Source organism: Rhinatrema bivittatum, chromosome 2, assembly GCF_901001135.1.
Source record: "Rhinatrema bivittatum chromosome 2, aRhiBiv1.1, whole genome shotgun sequence".
NCBI lineage: Eukaryota > Metazoa > Chordata > Amphibia > Gymnophiona > Rhinatrematidae > Rhinatrema > Rhinatrema bivittatum.
Genome location: NC_042616.1, coordinates 493,558,017 through 493,578,044, shown reverse-complemented (window position 1 = coordinate 493,578,044; position 20,028 = coordinate 493,558,017). Strand labels below are relative to the sequence as shown.

At 44.7% G+C, this 20,028-nt stretch overlaps 1 protein-coding gene across 1 annotated transcript in view; it reads left to right on the top strand.

The window, feature by feature from the left end:
• The window catches only part of SSR1 (signal sequence receptor subunit 1), a 61,312-nt gene extending 46,641 nt beyond the window's left edge, over positions 1-14,671 (top strand). The window contains exons 7-8 of the mRNA XM_029590609.1: positions 966-1,059; positions 12,530-14,671. Coding sequence (XP_029446469.1) covers positions 966-1,059; positions 12,530-12,597 — 162 coding nt within the window. The 3' untranslated portion in view covers positions 12,598-14,671. The remainder of the gene's footprint in view (positions 1-965; positions 1,060-12,529) is intronic.
• The last annotated feature ends 5,357 nt before the right edge of the window (positions 14,672-20,028 follow it).

The window sequence follows — 20,028 nt, the reverse complement described above, 5'->3', positions numbered from 1 at the left end:
TTTTCATTGGAAAGGAAGTTCTAGATCAAGTGGACATATGTGTCTCCAAAGGAGGTAATGTCAGAAATACATTTTTTTCATACAAAGTGTTGTAGATGCATGGAATACCCTTTTGATTGGATGGTGGAGGCTAAAACAATAATGGAATTGAAGAAAGCATGGAATAAGCATAGAGGATTCTTAGTTGGAAAAAAAAAAGTGAAGCTTGTGCAAGAAATGAGCAGCTGGGTTTGTCTGACATACTGCAAGTATAGTTATAGCTAGAACTATAATTCTTAGCAGAAACAGAAGGCCTCTTGTATAGCTGGATTTGATATGTTTTGACTGTGTTGGTACAGCATGTTGATGACAGGTCACTATCTGGAAAGGCCACAGGGACCTAAGGCCAGATATTTGGGTAACAGCTGTACTCAGTGACTGTATAGATTATTATGGGATTTTGTTATAGGATATAAAGGTGCTGTGAGTGTAACTAGAAAAGGGTCTTGCATACTCAGCTACCCAGGGAAATGGAATATAGTGCAAAAAGCTAACAAATTATCTTGGATAAAGTGACATCCTAGAGGTGGTAACACTGTCAGCTAGGATATTTTTTTTGGCAGTATGGACAAAACTAACTGAGGAGATTTTCTGCCATCATCTACTATGTACTTTTTATACTGTCACTTATATGGAACTGCACTCAGTTTGTAAATTGAGATAGTTGCTTTGCACTGCTTGTAGTGACCATTCCTATTTGGTGATGCTATGACTCCATCTCCTTTTAATACTCGTACAAACGTCTGCTGCTAAAAATATCACCTTTTTCTCTTAAAGTGACTCATAATAACATTAAATGGGACGTTTGATCTTGTGACCATTTAGCCTATGCCACATTGTTTTAAACTGTAGGAAAAAGTTTTAATTTCCTCTTCCTTATGTACAAGGTTTTATATAGTACTGAATATTTTATTTCTTTTACGCAGAGAAAGAGACCAGTGCAGAAAGTGGAGATGGGCACATCCAGTCAGAATGATGTGGATATGAGCTGGATTCCTCAAGAAACTCTGAATCAGATCAGTAAGTAATTTAGAATACAAATCTAATATATTTTTAAAATGCATGATTGTATAATATATGGTAATGAAGACTAACCTTTAGCCATACTGCCAAAGACACTGATCCTGTGAATTAGAAACTGAGTGGGATTGGGTTTGACTAGTACTTAAATAGGAGCCTCCAGGACTGCTGGATGCTACAAGTCAATGGTATTATTTCCTTTTGAGCCATTACTGAACTTTTTCTTCCAACAAGACCATGAATAGTGACGACCAGTGAAGCTGAATAAGCAACATACATTTTTTTGTATGGGTGACCAGGAGAGTATCCCCTCTGTGACTGCCTTTCTCCATCAGGGATGATTGTTCCCACTTATCCCTTGCAGTAAGACTGCAAGAGATAAGTCAAACATGTTCTGACAAGTTGCCCTTAACTTTCTCACAGCCAAACCAGCCTGAGGAAAGGAGCCATGATGCATTTAACAAGGTTTTGTATGAAGTTCTTCCTCTGCAGTCTACCACAGAATATTGTGCCCACTAGTGGATATGTAGCTAAAAAAGGAAGGTTGTGTAAATGGGTCACTTTGAGGTTTTCCTATCGTGGCTGTTTAAATAGCTGACTTTTATAGCTACATAACTATATGAATGGGAGCAGAATCCTCAAGGAGAGTGAGTTATTCATGAAAAGTAGCTGACCCTGTTGTACAGTTCTCTGGACAAGCATCACATACAACCACACAAGATGAGGTGGCAGCATTTGACAGTGCCATTTTGGTACATTTTCTCCTCTAGGTTAGAAACATCTGGATTCTGTTCCGAGCATGTGAGAGTTTGTCATCACGCGATCTCCCTCCGTCTGTTTTTGTCCACTTCTCAGATGGTAACAGATCTAATCGGCTGCCTAACAGCGGCTGAAAAAAAAATTCTAAAATCATAAGAAAAATTCAGTACCAAAAAATGGCAACGCTGAAAGCACTGTTGTCGAAGAAAGGTAGGAGTCCTCTTAAAGCATATAAGCAATGCCAGCGGCATGAAATGATAATAGTGGATCAGCATGACCCCAGTTTAGACCTGGACCATGTGGCCCCTATGACAGAATGTCCCTGAGAGCGCTAATTTTTAGAGACCTCAAGCTCCAGTTTCCCTGTACATACCAGGATCAGTCCAGACGGTGGGTTATGTCCCCTGTCCAGCAGATGGAGTCAGAACAGAACTTTCAAGGGTGCTGTTCTATAAGTCAGTGCACCCTCAGTATGCTCTCAGTATTCTGATTCCAGCAGATCGGAGCTGGGGAGCCTTAGCTCCCCTGGGATTGTAGGATTTGTATTCTCTCCCTGTTTCTATACAATTTCTGTTTGTTGGTGAATCAAGTTTGTTTAAAAAAAAAAAAAAAGAAAGCAAAGGCAGGTCTGTTTTCCTTCAGGCTCTGCCCCTTCAGCCTTGCAAACAGCGCTTGTTCTCTGTGTCCTTCTCCCTGTTTCCTGATCTTGGGGTAGGTTTGTGGGATTTCTTTCAGATTTTTTTTTCTGTGGCTGGACCTGCTTTCTCCTGGGGGGTGACTGCTGGCGGGCTCAGCCTCTTCCCCCCCCCCCCCCCCCCCCCCCCCCCGCGCCGTGATTCGGCCCGCGGTCCCGAGACGCGCATTCCTCGGGACCGACTGAGGAGAATAAGTTCTCTACTGTGGGGCCAGGGACAGCAGAAGCGTTTCCCTGCTGCCCGCGGCACTGGTTACCTCGCAGCCCCCCCCTCCTCCAGCCCGAAATCGCGGTGCCGATGCCACGATCCAAGCGATGCGCCGCCTGTGGAGAGCCGGGGTCCCGGCTGTCCCGCAAGGGGGTATGTTCGCGGTGCCTCCCTGGTGAGGAGGGCACCTCTTTGCCGGCGAGACGGCCTTCTTCGCGCGCTGCAGCAGCACGCCTGCCTCTGCCTGGGTCGGCCCCTATCCCGTCTTTGGCAGGAACAGCGGCCATTTTGGCTTCGGAGGCAACGTGTGCAGGAACGGAGGAAGAGGAGATGAAGGATCTCCTGGACATTTCTCTCCCGATTCTCACCCCGGTTCAGCCCTTGGGCCCCGGGGGGCTGCCTGGGGACCCTCCTGCATTGCCTCCCACGGGGCCCTCTCATTTCACTAAGGAATTTGTGGTATTAATGCATCAAGCCTACATGGCAAGCATGGGCCATGTCCCTGATCCAGCGTCAGCACCTCCACCACCCAAGGCCCCCAGGGTGGGGGACACCCCGGGGTCCGGCACTTCAGGATCCTCGGCAGGGGCTTCCCGGATAGGATTGGCACTCCCCCCGTCAGCGGGTGGCGCTTCAGGGGCCGATCCAGCTCTCTAGGACCCGCTGCAGGGTCTGGATGACCCTCCCCTGACAGCCCACCTGGAAGGTGACGACCCCAGAGTGTTGCGTATTTTTCAGAAGGAAGAGTTAGATGACCTCATTCCTCATATTCTCCAGGAGCTGGACCTTGACCTGCCACAGGAAGTGCCAGCACCCACAGGACCGGGGACCCCATCCTGGTGGGGCTCCGTCCCTTAGCGAGAGCCTTCCCTAACCACCCCACCTTTATGCAACTGATAGCCAGGGAATGGGATGCTCCCGAATCTTCTCTAAAGGTCAGCAGGGCGATGGAAAAGCTCTACTCCCTCCCGGAGGAGGTACTAGACCTCCTTAGGGTCCCAAAGGTGGACTCAGAAGTCTCGGCAGTTACAAAACGTACAACCATTCAGGTAACTGGGGGCACGGCACTGCGAGACCTGCAGGACCGGAAGCTGGAGGTCTACCTCAAGAGGGTCTTTGAGGTCTCCGCCCTTGGGCTTCGGGCAGCACTCTGCACTTCCCTGGTGCAGCGGGCGGCTCTTCGTTGGGTACAACAGTTGACTTAGCAGGCTCTCCCACCCGAGGAATCCTCACAGGCAGATCGCCTAGAAGCAGTGGTCGCTTATGGAGCAGATGCCCTTTATGACCTTGTGAGAGTACTGGCTAGATCCATGGTCTCGGTAGTCTCGGCACATCGGCTCCTGTGGCTTCGGAACTGGTCAGTGGACTCATCGTCTAAGGCGCAGTTGGGATCTCTGCCGTGCAAGGGTAAGTTTCTGTTCGGGGAGGATCTGGATCAGATCATCAAACTTCTGGGGGAAAATGCGGTACACCGGCTACCTGAGGATAGACCTAGATCTTCGGGCCCCAGGTCCTTCACTCCCGCCAGAAACCGCTTCCGAACGCAGCATAGGTCCCGCGCCACCAGGCAGTCGACACCCCGGCCTCCTTCCACCAGGTCTCAGTCGTGGACCCGATCCTTTCGGGGCCGCAGGCCATCCAGGGATGGGGTGCCCCACAGGGCTGCCAGTAAGGCTGCCCAATGATGCCAGAGGGTCCCACTCCGACACCCACGATCGGGGGACGCATCTCGCTCTTCTACGGGGAGTGGGCTCACATCACCTCGATCAGTGGATCTTGGACATCTTAAGATGAGGTTACGCATTGGAATTCGTAAGACCCTCAAGAGACAGGTTCCTTTTTCTCCCCCTGCGGATCCCCGCACAAGCAGCTAGTGGTCTGTCAGACCCTCGACAGACTCCTAGGTCTTGGAGCCATCATACCTGTACCCCCACAGGAAGTGGGCTCCGGCCACTATTCAATCTATTTTGTGGTCCCCAAAAAGGACGGTTCCTTTCGCCCGATCCTGGATATCAAGATGGTTAACGAGTCTCTCAGGGTGCTACACTTCCGGATGGAGACCCTACGGTCCATAATAGCGGCGGTTCACACGGGAATTCCTTGCGTCGCTGGATTTGATGGAAGCTTACTTACACATACCCATCCTTCAGGAGCATCGGCGGTTCCTTCGATTCAAGATTCTGGGACAACACTTCCAATTCTAAGCGCTCCCGTTCGGCCTTGCGACCGCTCCTCGAACATTTTCCAAGGTTATGGTGGTGGTAGCGGCAGCCCTCCGGCGGGAGGGCATCTTGGTGCACCCATACCTAGACGATTGGCTCATCCGTGCCAAGACTCTCGCTCAGGGACATGCTGCGGTCTCGCGGGTGGTACAGCTCCTCCAATCCTTGGGTTGGGTCATCAACTTCTCCAAGAGCACTCTCCTACTGTCGCAGATCTTGGATTTTCTGGGAGCATGCTTCGACACGGCCAAGGGCAGGGTCTATCTGTGGCCGGATCGGGCGCAATCTATCCGGGATCAGATACATCGCTTCTCTACCCTCACAGCTCCCACGGCTTGGGATTACCTGCAGCTCCTCGGGTCCATGGCATCCACCATAGATCTCGTACCCTGGGCCTTCGCACATCTATGCCCCTTGCAGAGGGCACTACTCTCCCGCTGGGAACCGGTGTCTCGAGACTATCAGCTTGTCCTTCCGCTTCCCCAGTGCGCCAGGGACAGTTTCCGGTGGTGGCTGGACCCGCTACATCTGGCCCAGGGAATGCCCCTGGAGGTTCCGGACTGGGTGGTGGTCACCACGGACACCAGCCTATCCAGCTGGGGGGCAGTCTGCCAGTCACGGTCGGCATAGGGGTTATGGACACCAGAACAGTCCAAGTGGTCCATCAATCGGCTGGAAATAAGGGTGGTGCGTCTGGCATTGGAACAGTTTCTCCAGCATCGAGCGGTCCGGATATTGTCCAACAACGCGACCACGGTGGCGTACATCAATCGTCAGCGGAGCACAAAGAGCCAACAAGTCTCCCTGGAAGCAGACAGTCTGATGTCCTGGGCGGAGAGGTATCTCTCCCATCTGGCAGCCTCGCACATGGGGGTGGACAATATCCAGGCGGATTTTCTGTACCAGGGGGCCACTAAATCCCTCCGCTATTATCAACTTCAACTATATAAACATGGCAACTGACCCGGTAAACTGCTGGCCAATCTAGTGCGCACCCGGAGGCCAAAGTCTCTCATTACGAGCGTAAAAGATAAGCAGGGCACTCACTTAACTTCACCGGCTGCGATTAGGGACAGGTTTTTAGAATACTATCAGAATTTATATGGGGAAAAACCCAGTCCTGCGGAGGCTGCGGCTGCCTTCTTTCAGGGACTCCCTTGGCCACAAATAACCACACCGCAATTGGAGATGTTGAATGCTCTTGTTAAAGACAGTGAAGTACACGCCATTATTCACACCTTGAAATTGGGGAAGGCAGCGGGGCCCGACGGCCTCGGGCCCGAGTTTTATAAAATCTTGAAGTTCTCGCTTCTGCCCGTCCTGACTCCCTACTTTAATAATTTGCTCCAAGATAAGTCTTTAAATGATTCTGAGAATCAATCTACCATTGTGCTTATACCTAAGCCTGGGAAGGATCCCCACGATGTAGGCTCCTACCGCCCTATTTCTTTGATAAATAGTGACTTAAAAATATTTGCGGCTGTGCTGGCGGCTCGACTAGCCCTTATGCTACCTACATTGATACACCCAGACCAGACAGGTTTTATTAAGGGCAGACAGGGAGTGAAGAATGTCCGTAGGCTTATTGCAGCACTTAGTTTCCATAGGCAGACAGATGCTCTAGTCTTGAGCTTAGATGCTGAGAAAGCATTTGACTCGCTTTCTTGGGACTACTTGTTCTGGAGCATGCGCCAGTATGGTTTGGTGGGTAACATAGTCACATGGTTAGAGGTTTTATATAGTAACCCTGGCACACGCCGCCTCATTAATGGCGCATTAACTACACCTTTTTCTCTACACTGTGGGGTGCGACAGGGTTGCCCCCTGTCCCCTTTACTTTTTGTGCTGGCTATCGAGCCCCTAGCGATTAAATTACGCTCAGACCCTGGCTTTGCAGGCCTCCGCATAGGGCGGCATCAAATGAAGCTGGTGTTCGCAGACGATATCCTGTTGTTTGTGGGCAGGCCCAAGCAGAGTGTCCCTGTGATTATCCAACACTTCTCCTCCTTCAAAGGGATTGCAGGTCTGACTATCAATTATGCTAAATCTGAGGCCCTGGCGCTTACACCTGATACGGCACGGGGTTGGGGTGACTGGTTTCCCTTTGCATGGGCCTTGGATAAGTTAAAGTATTTAGGGGTCTGGATACCTAGAAATTTGACTGAGCTTTACGCCCTTAATATTAAGAATACGTTATCTGACTTGGGGGCCCAACTGACTGCCTGGCTTACACTTCCGCTGTCCCTGTTTGGGCGATGTGCCCTGATTAAAATGACATTGGTACCAAAGTTGCTATATAAGCTTCATATGTTGCCCTGTTGGCTCTTGCATGCTGATGTTTTATGGTTACAACGCTCTTTTCAAAAATTTCTGTGGGCAGGGGGGAGGGCGCGGCTTAAGTATTCTGTATTATTACACTCTAAGGAGATGGGGGGATTGAATATGCCTGATACCCGACTGTATAACGCCTCATGCCAGCTTCGCTTTGTGGGGGAATGGCTATTGGACCAATACTCTTATTGTGAAGACAATTTGCTTATCAGTATGACGGCCCCGTGGTCTCCAGTGTATTTGATTCAAGCTGATACAGCCACCTACAGCGCCTTGACTATCCCCAAGGAACTATTACATCCTTGTAGGCAAGCCTGGCGTTGGTTTCGTCAGCAGGAAGGTTTCCAGGGACTTGCCTCTTTGTTAATGCCGCTTTTGGGCAACAAGAAATTCCCACCTGGATTGGATTGCTGGGCGATTTTCCAAGACTGGCTTCAAAAGGGACTGCCGTTTATTTTTCATCTCTATCTCCCGGATACTCCAGTGGTACAGGACTTTGCAACTTTGGCTCGAGATTATGCGCTACCGTCTAAACACTTCTTTGCATACCTCCAAGCTCGCCATTATCTCCAGTCGTTTAAGTGGACAGCGGATGACTTTCGTAAGGAGTCTAGCTTTGCCCAACGCTTCTTTGACACCGCTCTTCTACATAACACCATAAGGGGCTGGTGCATATTGGGACGAAAAAATAGACAACCTCACCATCTGAACACCCTGGCGGAGTATTGGACGGAAGCCTGGGGGCGGTCTATTTCTTCTGTGGACATTCTTACATGTTTCAAAACTATGACCGCCACTGTGCCCGACCTTACCCTGCGGGAACTGCAATTCTGGATCCTACATCATATTGTCTGTGACGTTCGCCACCGTATGGGCCGTTTACCCTCACCCCAATGCGTTAAATGCGGTGCTGCACCTGGCACTTTGGCTCACCGGCTGTTTCAGTGCCCGACCCTTCGAACATTCTGGGATGGCGTCTTGTCACATGTGGCTTGCTGCACTGCTTCCCATATTCTGCGGTCGGGGAGGCTGTTGCTGTCTGGGTTACGCGGCAATATTACCCCGCACACTGCTGCTGCTGGACGTTTTAGCCGCACCGCTATCCTCTTAGCTTGCTAGATGATATTGGCTTTATGGATTGACCCCACGACACAGCCTCTGTTGAGAGCTTGGTACTTTAAACTTGCGTCAACTATGCAGCTGGCACGCCTAGATACTATTTCAACGGGCCGCACTTTGGATGCTACTTCTATGGCTCATTGGACTGCTTGTTTTGCCTTACTACCTCTGGATATACAAACCCAACTCTACTGGATACCATACTACGTGGACAGAACCGTGATTACCCCAATGCCTTTAGGTTCACAAGTTTGCTGGGACTGTGCCATATTTTCTCTTTCAGATTTATTGTTACTGTACACGCTTGATTCCATTGCTGTTTGTTCTTAAAACACCATCCCCTGGGGGGGGGGGGGAAGGGAGTTAGTGGGAGGATGTTTGGATGGACGTGTGTGTGTGCTTGTGGTGGGTGTCCTATGACTTGAGTGGGGGGAGTGGTATACAATGAGAAAAGAAGGGGCGTGTGTGCGGCTGCAGCACTTGAATTGTTAACTGTACAACAGTTTCTGTTGAGCCATGTTTCTCTTATACTTTTGTTTCTGGTTGGCATGAATTGCCTCTATTGAGGCTGATATAGCTGTAGACGCACATTCCTTAATAATAAAAACGATTTTGAAAAAAAAAGAAATTTAAGGTTGTTGCTGTCATCTTGGCTTGGGTACAGGTCATTACCGAAGGACTGCAGGTGGCACTCTGGGTTATGTACAGTGTGTATGTGAAACTTTCTTTGTCTCGATCTGGTGGCAGGGAGGCAAAACCCAGGAGCCTGGACTGACCTGTGGTACTCTAGGAATGATAATTAGCAGGTAAAAACCAGTTTTCCTTTCCTGTGGGATTCAGTTGCCAAAAGCTGCATTCATAATCCTGTATCCCTTCAAGGACAGTGTAAATAGATATGCTTAGGATTAATATTTTCCTTGAGGAAAGATCACTACTCCATTGATCAAATTCTTGACACCACAGATTATTCCAGTTTATAAAATATTTTTAAGCAACTCGCTAATTTGTGATAGATTACCTTGCTGTGTAAAATTGCCAGTCCTAGATGATCTACTGTTTGTGTGTGGGTTCACACTGCTTGTGCTGTTTCTTTCTAACTTCTCTTGCTGTCTTTGTTTTTGCTTCCTTGATGCTTCAGTGCAGAATAGACGAGGTGAGAATGGCATTTTATCATACTTTGTGGTTTCAAATGGCAGCTTTTGAGCTTGTTTTTCCTATTTAATTGATGATAACGATGGTTGCTGCTATAATAAAACCTTGATAACTTTAACTTCTAAACTGGTTTGTCCTGTTTCTACTGAATAGCCTTTCCAACAAATATAGTCCTTGGGTTTACAGTTAGAACCCAAAATAGTTTTTCAAAGCCCTTAAAACTTTCCAATAAAACATTGAATCCTGAGTTATGTTTTGTTTTTGTTTTTTTTTTTTGGACATGCTTGTTTTTCATTTGGAGAAAACACGAAGGAATAATTAATAGGTAGTTTACTTGCTACAAAAAGATAAACCAAATGAGTCGATAATAACTTCTAGCACAATGGTGGCATGCAGCAACCAAGCACATTTATTATTATTCAAGGTCTCCTTGATAAATAGCTCACAGTGAGGCCTTGAGTAATGAGAATTTTTCTTCATTTTCTACTTAATCCATTATTATGGCTTTGGCTTATAAATAAGTTCCCACATGTTTTTCAGTCTCATATTTTTCTGATGGCATAAATAATATAGAACAGCTCATAACATAAATTATATCCTACTATAATTTTTAAATAAAGTAGTACTCTTGTGAAGTTTAGATCACTAGCAGTCTTATAGGTCTATTGAAAAGTTGTAAACAACTTTTATGAAACTTCACAATTCCTTTATCTGTTTCAAACTGATTTATAGGTTAGCTTGGGGTTACTCATTAGTTTGTATTTGTACCTGGAATCTCAGACTAATGTAGTGGTGGGGGAAAGCTGCTGGTGCTGTGTTGAGATCTGGGATGATAGTGGTGTAGTAGATATGGATAGGCAAAGAGAAGAAAATTTGAAAACACAGATAAAATAAATGATTTATCACCATTTGAATCAGTCAGGTAATTATATTGTATCAGTTATTGCAAAAAGTTTTCTTTTTATAGTTATAAGCACCTCGGGCAGTAGTCGGACATCTGCACTCTTACTGTAGTATTTATACTTTTTAGCTAGGTATTTAAATTGTGTTTTATAATAAGAAGTTGAGATGATATATACTCAGAGGCAAAGTACAATGGTGTTACTATCCTTGATGGTATTCACAGCTTAATTTTACTAACCTTGATATTTTATATTTAACTCTGCACAGTACCAAATTTAGCTAGGGCACATGCTTGTACTATCTACATTATTTTAAAATAGTATTTCTATACTTCTGGTTTCTTATGACAGCTCAAGTGTAGATTCTCTGGCAAGAGTTAATATTTTTGCAGCAATGTGCATGGACTTGGCATGTTAAATAACACCTCCACATGCCCGTATATGTGTGTATATATCAAATAATTTTCTGCTGTCACCTCCAGTCTGAGCTTGGCATTAAGAAGCACAGTACCTCAGGCCACATCCTCTGTAGTCAAGGGCTGTAATGTCCTGCTTTAAAGAGCATGAAATACTGTAATGTATTGTGGTGTAAGATACCACTGCTGGCCTCCTAATGCCAAGCTCAAATTGTGGATAGGAATGGGGAGAGATGCATGGGCTGCCGCTTCTACTGTTTCTCATGATTGCATGAGCAACAGGGCATTCCATGGCAATTGCAGAATATAAAGTTACCTGAGTATTTCCACTTAAGTCCACGATGTGATTAGATTGAAGTGCTGCCCTGTTGAGTGAATCTATAGCTATAGGAAAAATTTGAAAGGTTTTATGTTTGCATGTTCTTGAGATCCATGATTCCAGCTGCTCTATAACTCCTACAAGGACACAAGTAGCTTGATTAGATTGCAGTGGGGAGCTGCAGTCAATGCTTACATACAAGGTGGTCAAAGCTGGTTTAATGAGTATTTTATAATCCACCTAGTCGCATTCGGTTAGGGTTTCATTGTACAATATGTCTGTTTTTAGATAATACATGAAAGGTATTTGAAGCATTAACCGGACTCGATTGGTCTTTGTATGATCCAGCATGGCACGTCTTATGTATGTTTAGTTTCCCTTGTCTTTCGATGCTGCTTTATTCTTCCCCTTATCCTCGTACAACCACCATTGGGATCCCTGTCTTTTGGAAGAATGTGGTGATTATCATGTGTAAAGACTAATGTCTGTGTCAACCTGTAAATAACCAACAGGCCGATTCAGTACAGTGCGCTCTGGCGGAGCGCATTGTTAACCCGCAATTGGACATGCGTTTTCGACTCACTAGCGTTGCCCCTTATTCAGTAAGGGGTCAAACGCGCGTCCACCCCCCCCAAACCTAATAGCACCCGCAACATGCAAATGCATGCTGATGGCCCTATTAGGTATTCCCGCGTGATTCAGAAAGCAAAATGTGCAGCCAAGCCGCATATTTTAATTTCTCCAGGCGCCGGGAAAGTGCACAGAAAAGCAGTAAAAACTGCTTTTCTGTGCACCCTCCGACTTAATATCATGACGATATTAAGTCGGAGGTCCCGAAAGTTATAAAAAGTTAAAAAAAAAAAAAAAATTTAAGGCGGCTCGTGGGTTGAAAACCAGACGCTCAATTTTGCCGGTGTCCGGTTTCTGAACCCGTGACTGTCAGCGGGTTTGAGAACCGACGCCAGCAAAATTGAGCGTTGGCTGTCAAACCCGCTGACAGCCGCCGCTCCTGTCCAAAAAGAGGCGCTAGGGATGCGCTAGTGTCCCTAGCGCCTCTTTTTACCGCCGGCTCTAATTTGAATACTGAATCGCCCGGTCTCCCGCAACTTTTACTGTATTGGCCCGCTAGTTTGTAGTTTTGAGAAGGCATAAAATATTGTACCTTCTCTTTCAGATCATTTCTCTAGTTCTCCTTTGCACTACTTCCTTGGAGGGGTTATGGGCCAAGAACTTAGTTTCTGGATTTTGCTATTTGTGCCAACCAGATATTGAGATGCTTGTAGTATTGTATAAATCTGGCTAATTTTGTAGTTTAAATGAAATGTTTTGTTTTGTATTTTTCTTGTAGATAAAGCTTCACCAAGAAGGTCTCCTCGCAAAAGGGCGCAGAAGAGATCAGCAGGATCCGATGAGTAAATGTTCAGAGTGCCATGATGATACTTGCTAATTTTGCCCTCTTGCCAGAGTAGAGGTGGTGCCAAGAAGCCATATCAACATATCTAAAGAGCAGAGGGAAACTATAACGTTTGGACTGAGCAGTGTGTGATTGAAAGTTTGAGTGCAGGAAATTAATGCTAAGTGTACTGTTTCAAATTGTTCGATGATTTTTTTTTTTTTTTTTTGCCAGTTCATTTTTTGTTTTGTACAGACGTTCTTCACAGAGAGAGATTGCTGTGCTGCCTGATCTGTGCCTTCAGAATTCTGTGAAATGATGGTTATGATATTGTTTATCTTTGTTTGGATTTTTTTGGGTGGGGCACCCAAGATATCCATGGTATTGCTGAGGCTTGAGTGCATTCCAGTTGTGCGAGTTTACATACCTTAAAAATTAAATTTAAAAAGTTATTTTTTATTTTCTACTGCAGGTTGGGGCATCTTTGGTCCATGAGAGCCACAAATCGGTCTGGTCTTCAGGATACCCACAATAAATAACCTTCAAATTTGAATATATTTGGTCTAATCGCTGGTTATAATTGGCATGTTTCCATAATCCTGAAAAACGGACCCGTTTGCGGATTTTGAGGATTGATGTTGCGTGCCCCTGGTTCCACTACACACAACTCCGGTTTGCTTTCAGAAACCGTTTCTGAACATGCTCCTAACATGTTAGTGAAGCACTAATATTAACTCTGTCCTCATTACCTGGGATTCTCAAGGCACATGCAGGAATAACTGCTTATTGCAGCGTGGCTCCTTGTTTGCTCCTGTTTAAAATACATGCCAACTATTCAGTAGCACGTGATGACTATGAAAAGTCCACAAGTTTTTGCATAGATGTAAGGATTCTACTTAAGAGCAAACTTTTAAGGCATGGAATCTGCATGTGAAAGTTGTCATATGCAATGTGTTTGTGGCAACTGGGATAAAATAAAGGTTTGGGGGGGGGGGGTTTGGGAACTTTTTGTTTATTTTAAAAAGAGGGATTGGTTTTGTACAAAGAAAAAAAATTAAAATGTGTAAAACCTTTTGGAATGGTTACTCAAGTGCTTGTGCACTAGATGGAGTATTTTACTTTTTTCTTTAAATGATGTATTTTTCCTTTTTAAGTATTAGAAAGGATCATGAATACCAAAAATGTCAAATATACAACACCCAAGTTACTTTATAGTAAAGAAAACTTTGTAATTGGATTTGAAGTTCTTACAAGTGTAGAAAGGAACAAATACTTAGATGAACAATTTTGTTCTTTGTTCTGTGAATATTTAAAAGTTTATAAACTACAAAAATGAAGCCCCAATACTTAGAGAGATCCTTGTATTTTTTTCCTATGTTAGAAAACTGCAGATCTGTACAGATGTTATCTGCAGAGAGACATACCTTCCTTACTGGCTCTTCTGTAATATTACTTATGAAAATATGGAACTTAGTCTATTCCCGTGGCACTGCATGTGTCACCTTAATTTTCTCTACGTTAACTCTCTGCCTATCACTTGACTAGTTTCTCACATAGTTTATCGTTTTAGGAAAGTCTACAGTATTCCATAAGAAATGGTGTCAATAGTCTTACAGAAATCTAAATGCATTACATTCAATACTTTCCTGGTTTGTATTCCATGATAACCCAGTTAAAGAAATGAGATTTTCCTGACATATGCTGTCTTGGAACCTGTAATCTGCTGGCCATAAAGTAGTCGCCTATCCTTTTTAGTTCAGTGATGCTTTCACTAATTTTCACACTGGAGTTGCCAGTTTCTTCCATATGCCCATTTTCCACTGCTATTTATCATTTCTAAAGCACTACTGGACACATGTAATGCTGTACAAATCCACAGAATGCACCATTACTTCCCCAATGGAGATTAGTCCAGACCAACAAGAATTTGAGCCCATTGCCTTGCCCACTCTTGATTTACTAGTTCCATATGGACTGTTTTGTTGTAAATAGACTGAAATTTACCATTTCTATATTCAGGAAGATTTCCAAACATGTAACCTTGATTCAGGGTGTTTGCTAAACTTTGCTGGGGCCACAATAAATCCTGGGACTAAGCCTAAATTGTAAAGTTGCAGTCCTTTTGACCTCGGATGTGGGTTCTTGTCTAATTGGAGGAAGGATATTTTTCATGCCTAGGTGGAATCCCTTCCCTGTGTGTTACCATCAGCTCTTCTGGGTAGGTACACTGGAAAGAGCAGAATGAACTCACTGATGGTATATTCCAAATTAAAATTTTACTTTGGTTAAAAATAATTTCCTAGCGTGTAGCAGATGGACTCAGGACCAATGGGTATAGTGTGCTCCTGATAGCAGTTGGAGACGGCTCAGATTTCAATCTGACGTCAGCCCTAGTATATACACCCCTGCAGGATGCCATGTTAAGTGTAAAACATTGATAAGACAGGCGAAGAGAGAATTTGAAATGAAGTTGGCCATAGAGGCAAAAACTCATAATAAAAACTTTTTAAAATATATCTGAAACAAGAAGCGTTTGAGGGAGTCAGTTGGACCATTAGATGACCGAGGGGTAAAAGGGACTCTTAGGGAAGATAAGGCCATTGCAGAAAGACTAAATATCTATGTTTACTAATGAGGATGTTGGGGAGATACCAGTTCCAGAGATGGTTTTCAGGGGTGATGAGTCAGATGAACTGAACGAAATCACTGGGAACCTGGAAGATGTAGTAGGCCAGATTGATATACTAAAGAGTAGCAAATCACCTGGACCAGATGGTATGCATCCTAGGGTACTGAAGGAACTAAAAAAGGAAATTTCTAATCTATTAGTTAAAATTTGTAACCTATCATTAAAATCATCCATTGTTACCTGAAGACTGGAGGGTGGCCAATGTAACCCCAATGTTTAAAAAAGGCTCCAGAGGTGATCCAGGAAACTATAGACCAATGAGCCTGACTTCAGTGCCGGGAAAAATAGTGGAAACTATTCTCAAGATCAAAATCGTAGAGTATATAGAAAGACATGGTTTAATGGAACACAGTCAACATGGATTTACCCAAGGGAAGTCTTGCCTAACAAATCTGCTTCATTTTTTTGAAGGGGTTAATAAACATGTGGATAAAGGTGAACCGGTAGATGTGTATTTGGATTTTCAGAAGGTGTTTGACAAAGTCCCTCATGAGAGGCTTCTATGAAAACTAAAAAGTCATGGGATAGGAGGCAACGTCCTTTCATGGATTACAAATTAGTTAAAAGACAGGAAACAGAATAGTATTAAATGGTCAATTTTCTCAGCGGAAAATGGTAAACAGTGGAGTGCCTCAGGGATCCGTACTTGGACGGTGCTTTTCAATATATATATATATAAATGATCTGGAAAGGAATACGATGAGTGAGGTTATCAAATTTGCGGATGATACAAAATTATTCAGAGTAGTTAAATCACAAGTGGACTGTGATACATTACAGTAGGACCTTGCAAGACTGAAAGATTGGGCATCCAAATGGCAGATGAAATTTAATGTGGACAAGTGCAAGGTGTTACATATAGGGAAAAATAAGCCTTTCTGTAGTTACATGATGTTAGGTTCCATATTAGGAGCTAGCACCCAGGAAAAAGATCTATGCATCATAGTGGATAATACTTTAAAATAGTCAGCTCAGTGTGCTGCAGCAGTCAAAAAAGCAAACAGAATGTTAGGAATTATTAGGAAGGGAATGGTTAATAAAACAGAAAATGTCATAATGCCTCTATATCGCTCCAGGGTGAGACCGCACCTTGAATACTATGTACAAATCTGGTCACCGCATCTCAAAAAAAGATATAGTTGCAATGGAGAAGGGCAACCAAAATGATAAAGGAGATGGAACAGCTCCCATAGGAAAGGCTGAAGAGGTTAGGGCTGTTCAGCTTGGAGAAGAGACGGCTGAGGGGGGATATGATAGAGGTCTTTAAGATCATGAGAGATCTTGAACGAGTAGATGTGACTTGGTTATCGAATAATAGAAGGACTAGGGGGCATTCTATGAAGTTAGCAAGTAGCACATTTAAGACTAACGAGAAAATTCTTTTTCACTCAATGCACAATAAAGCTCTGGAATTTGTTGCTAGAGGATGTGGTTAGTTCTGTTGGTGTAGCTGGGTTCAAAAAAGGTTTGGATAAGTTCTTAGAGGAGAAGTCCATTAACTGCTATTAATCAAGTTGACTTGGGGAATAACCACTGCTATTAATAGCAGCAGTAGCCATACAGATGGACTCAGCATCCCACCCACGGCTGCTGATAATCACAGAAACCGTGGGGAACAATCCCCGAGAGCAAGACAAACACGGGTAAGCCAAGCTTCCCTCTAATTAGGACACCCATTCCTACCAGGTGTCGCTGTTTCTTGGTTGAGTGCACTGGTGGTCTCGAGCTATAACCACATCAACCAGTTCAAGTTAACCAAGTTTATGCAAGTTAATCAGTTAATATAGTTATTCAGTCACACATATATCCACAATTGCTTTTCAAAGAGACTACTGAAGAGCATGGCGTCTTGCAGGGGTATATGTACTAGGGCTGATGTCAGATTGAAATCTGATCCGTCTCCAACTGCTATCAGGAGCACACTATACCCATTGGTCCTGAGTCCATCTGTCTACACTAAGGGAAAACAAAATTATCAGGTAAGTAATTTCTCCATTACATCCATGTTCATACTGTTCTCACTCACTCTTTCTCTGCTTGGAAGTGTTCCTCAGTACTGGGTCCTGAGATTGGCTTACCCTCTTGGGAGTGGAAAGATACGCCTCAGGTAGGCTAGGGAGGGATTCCTTTCTCCAACGGCACTCCTGTGGGCATCTCCAAATGTCATGACTCTCCTATTCCAACTCTCCTCTCCAAATTGCTCTGTGGGCCCTCTCTAAGGCAAACGGAGCTTCACCCTCCCCAGCCTGTAGGTAAGAAAGGGTGGCTCAAAAATTCCTCTTACTCAAAAAATACAAAAACCAAAATCATCTTAACACCAAGGAAACTCGCTCATGTGGCAAGTCACCACTGTGTCCCTCCACATATAGTAAGGGGCACAGCAAGTCTGCTCAATGCTGGCCTCCTGAGGTGCAGGGCCTGTCCCTCCTGCCGGGACCAGGGATCCACAAAAAGAGAAAATACTCCAAACCTGACCTCACACAAAAGCAGTCCTCTGTACTCAAGACCTGAGGCAAAGAATGGCAGGGAATTCACTGGTAAGAGAAAAAAAACTCTACAAAAGGTCAGGCGGGGAGGCCCAAACTAAAGATGGGGGAAAAAAACAGCTACTTTACTCTTCAACCTCCAAACCAAAATACCAAACTGCTTCCTCTACTCCCCTTCCCTTCTGCAACCAGCAGCTTCACCACTCCAGCAAGCATTAAGAGAGGTGCTGTATTAAATGGTAAGCCCCTTTCCTAACACTCATCACCAGGCCTTTGTTTAGGGCCATCTACTGGAGACCTTACAGAAATTCATTTCACTGTGCAAACTTATGAATGGAACTGTATACAGACCATGCAGGTAAGAACTTTTTGCCCAGGTGAAACAAAATGGGGAGAAAGTGGATAATAAAAATGTTTCCTTATTCAAAGAGTGCTCATATTCTGGAACACTGCCAGTGGAAACTCCACGAATACGAAAGATTAAACTTTAAAAGAAAAACACTTTAAAAAGTGGGTTGGTTAGATTCTAGGAAAAAGTGCTGATCCAGAGGTTTAAGCTGGCCACTTTAAGGTTGAGGGAGGAATTTGTTTTTCCCTGCAGTTTAGAATTGGCTACAGATGCTGTGTTGAGTTTTTTGGTAAATTTCTGGAACAGGGGTTCCCAGCTTTTTATAGAATACAGACCCCTTTTCAGCTTGAAAAGGTTTCATGTCCCCCATGTCTCTTTAATTTTTGCATGCCATAACTAAAGAAGTAATGAGATGCATTCCTGAATCATTTATAATGCATGAAACTTTGATCCAAACTGAATATGTAGGGAGGGAAAATTCAAAGCTATTTTAAAAAGTGCTCTCATAATTGAAGGTTGAGGCCATTCCACCTTCTAATCTAGTTGCAATGGGGAAAAAGAAACCAATTCAAAAAAGTTCCAACTTGGCATGGAAAATTAGCACTGATACCTGTAGACCCTCTAATTTTCAAAGGGAAACTGCCTGTGGAATTTCCTTTTGAAAACTCAGGTCGGTAGAGAAAAGCCAGTACTTCTATACCTGCATAATTTTGTACCTTTTTGAAGCAGGTATAAAGTACATGTGTGAAAATATGCACGATTTTAAAATTAAAAAACTGCATGCACTTTCCCTCCCCCAAATTAACCCGGCTCCTCTTTTTCCCCTACAGATAAAAAGTATGCACGCTTTCCCCAATGCAGGCACTTTTACCCTCCGTGACAGGGAATAGTTATTTTCAAAAGGGTCTCTCTTTACCTAGGTAAACAATGTTTCTCCCAGGATAAGCAGGATGGTAGTCCTCACGTGTGGGTGGTGATATCAGGATTGAGTCCAATCACGGAACACTTTTGTCAAAGTTTCTAGAACTTTGACTGGCCACTGAGCATGCCCAGCAAGCCCCTAACCCTGCATCCAGCAGGGGTCCCCCTTTAGTCTCTCTCTTTCCACGCAGCAGTAGCCTCGCAGATCTTGGAGCTCTGTGAGAATTTCACAATTTTTCCTCATGGAAATTAACTTAAACTTTTACCCCATCCGGGGGGCCCCTATTAGAGATGTGAATCGGAACTGAAATCCGAACAGATTCTGGTTTCGATTCACATCTATAGAGATGTGAATTGGAACTGAAATCCGAACCGATTCTGGTTCCGATTCACATCTCTAGCCCCTATTGACTGCTGGTAAGTTTACCTCATCCCTTGCGATCTGTTCCTGGCGGTGTTTTTTCATCAGTGCCCGACGGCCACTGACTGCGTGCCGCCCATATTTTTCATAAATTATGGCAACCAGGTTCCACGAGTGCCCAAGGACGATGTCCATTACGGACCTGTGTGTTTTATGTTTAGGTCCCGCTCACGACGTCCAACAGTGCACTAACTGTGCCCAAATGACGCCGAAAGGCCGCAGGGCCCACTTGGAAAAGATGGAGCTTCTCTTTAAACAGGTATCTCCATCCACTCCAGCTAAAGCAACACTGAGTCACAAGTCCTCATCAATTCTGTCGCCATCGCGATCTCTGCGACATCGAGTTATTGATGACCTTTCACCATCCTTGGTACGTTCAAAGGCATTAATGTCGTCTTCCTCGGTGCTAAAAAAAATCCAAACTGAGCACAGAGAGAAGCACCGGCATCGATGAGACATTTCGGCAGATGCCTCCACCAGCAAGCCATTGGCATCGACGGAGCCCCGGGAAGAAGGGGCCCCCATTAGGGATGTGAATCGTGTGCCATATCGTCTTAACGATTGAAATCGTGTGGCAGGAGAAGAAAA